The sequence below is a fragment of the Penaeus vannamei genome, chromosome 43, assembly GCF_042767895.1.
Source record: "Penaeus vannamei isolate JL-2024 chromosome 43, ASM4276789v1, whole genome shotgun sequence".
Classification (NCBI taxonomy): Eukaryota; Metazoa; Arthropoda; class Malacostraca; order Decapoda; family Penaeidae; genus Penaeus; species Penaeus vannamei.
The window spans coordinates 14,366,364-14,368,712 of record NC_091591.1 but is presented as its reverse complement, the minus strand read 5'-3'; the positions used below and the strand labels follow the sequence as shown (position 1 = coordinate 14,368,712).

The following is a 2,349-nucleotide window of genomic DNA, read 5'->3' as shown; positions in this document are numbered from 1 at the left end:
ATTTTCAAATAGGGGTGGAAAAGAATTATTTTAATTTTATCTAGCATTCGCCGTCTTCGTGTCCAAGGTAGAAAAGGGAGGGGAAAGAGTGAGATGGGGTAAAGATGGGAAGAGAGGAGGGAGGGTGAAGAAAAAGGAGAAAAGAGGGATATGAAAAATGAAAGGGAAAGGGATAATTGTAGGAAGAGAGGGAGGGTGAAGAAAAAGGAAAAAAAGAAGGACAGGGAAGATGAAAGGGGGGAGGGAAAATTGTAGGAAGAGAGGGAAGGAGAAGAAAAAGGATAAAAAGAGGGACAAGGAAGATGAAAGGGAAAGGGATAATTGTAGGAAGAGAGGAAAGGTGAAGAAAAAGGAGAAGAGAAGGATAGGGAAGATGAAAGGGAAAGGGATAATTGTAGGAAGAGAGGAAAGGTGAAGAAAAGGGATAAAAGAGGGACAAGGAAGATGAAAGGGAAAGGGGTAATTGTAGGAAGAGAGGAGGGAGGGTGAAGAAAAAGGATAGAAGAGGGATAGGAAAAATGAAAGGGAAAGGGAAGATTTAGGAAGAAAGGGAAGGGAGGGAAGGAGAAGAAAAAGGAAAAAAGAGGGATAGGAAAAATGAAAGGGAAAGGGACAATTGTAGGAAGAGAGGAGGGAGGGTGAAGAAAAAGGAAAAAAAGAAGGGCAGGGAAGATGAAAGGGAAAGGGCTAATTGTAGCAAGAGAGGAAAGGTGAAGAAAAAGGATTGAAGAGGGACAAGGAAGATGAAAGGGAAAGGGATAATTGTAGGAAGAGAGGAGAGAGGGTGAAGACAAAGGAAAAAAAAGAAGGACAGGGAAGATGAAAGGGGGGAGGGAAAATTGTAGGAAGAGAGGGAAGAGAGGTAAGGTGAAGAAAAAGGATAAAAGAGGGACAAGAAAAATGAAAGGGAAAGGGGAAATCGTAGGAAGAGAGAGGAAAGGGAGGAAAATGTGAAGAGACGGAAAAGGAAGAAAGGTGAGAGAGAAAGGATGAAATATGGGAGAGAAATAAGAAGGATCAAGGGGAAACGAAGTAAAGATGGGAGGAGAGCAGGGAGAGCGAAGAAAAATGAGGGTCATTTTTCCCAATACTTCCGCCGAACAGATCAAGAAGATTTGGAATTTCCCGCACTCTCTAGTTTCCGAATATATATATAAATCATTGCGCGGAAACTCACCCCCCCCCCCCCCCGCATTTTGGCCCCGATAGCAGGGGAGAAAATATGAATAAGAGACACAGAATCAGTCCCTATATTATCTCATGCAGGAGGTTGTGCCCCCGGCTATCTCCCCAACCCGTCCCCAACCCCTCCCCGCCCCCCACCCCCTTTCCCCGCCCCAACCACCCCAACCATCATCCCCGCCCCCAACCACCCCACCCCCATCCTGCCGCCACACCCCCCAACCACCCCACATCACCCACCCCCAACCATCCCCAACCCCAACCCCCATCCCCCGCCCCCAACCACCCCAACCCCCTTCCCCCGCCCCAAACTCCCCTGCCCCCAACCCTCCAACCCCCCACACCACACACACCCCAACCCCCCACACCCCATCCCCCGCCCCCACCCCCATCCCACTCCACCAACAACCCCACCCCCTGCCACCAATCCCCCACCCCCAACCCCTCCAATCCCCACCCCCCATCCCCGCCCCCATCCCCGCCCCCCACACCCCCCTACCCCCATCCCCCGCCCCCCAACCCCACCACCCCCACATCCCTCCACCCCCCTCCCCACCCAAGGAAAACAAAGAATCCTCCACGCATTCACCGCAGGAGAGACCGTACGACCTCCATGCCAAAGCGGCGTTGCCAAATCTGTCCTCACTCCTGCTGTGAATACGTGGAGGACTACGTTTTCCTGGTCGAGGGGGGGGGGGGCTGGGAGACATTAGTTCCCCCTGCATTAGACGATATTAGTGACTCATTCTGTGTAGATTGTTCATGTTTTACCCACCAATTTCCCTATTAGTGACTCATTCTGTGTAGATTGTTCATATTTTACCCACCAATTTCCCTGGTAGACGATATTAGTGACTCATTCTGTGTAATACCGTGTAGATTATTCATCTTTTTCGCCCCAGTTTTCCCTGGTAGACGATATAGTAACTCATTCTGTGTAGATTATTCATATTTTACCCACCAATTTCCCTGGTAGACGACATAGCGACTCATTCCGTGTAGATTATTCATATTTTACCCACCAATTTCCCTGTTAGGCGATATAGTGACTCATTCTGTGTAGATTATTCATATTTTACCCACCAATTTCCCTGGTAGACAATATAGTGACTGATTCTGTGTAGATTATTCATATATCACCCACCATTTCCTTGGTTGACGACATAG

At 48.8% G+C, this 2,349-nt stretch overlaps 1 protein-coding gene across 1 annotated transcript in view; it reads left to right on the top strand.

The window, feature by feature from the left end:
- Positions 1-1,989, top strand: part of LOC138860805 (uncharacterized) — a 24,643-nt gene extending 22,654 nt beyond the window's left edge. The window contains exon 5 of the mRNA XM_070119146.1: positions 1,973-1,989. Within this exon, the coding sequence (XP_069975247.1) occupies positions 1,973-1,989 (17 nt within the window). The remainder of the gene's footprint in view (positions 1-1,972) is intronic.
- The last annotated feature ends 360 nt before the right edge of the window (positions 1,990-2,349 follow it).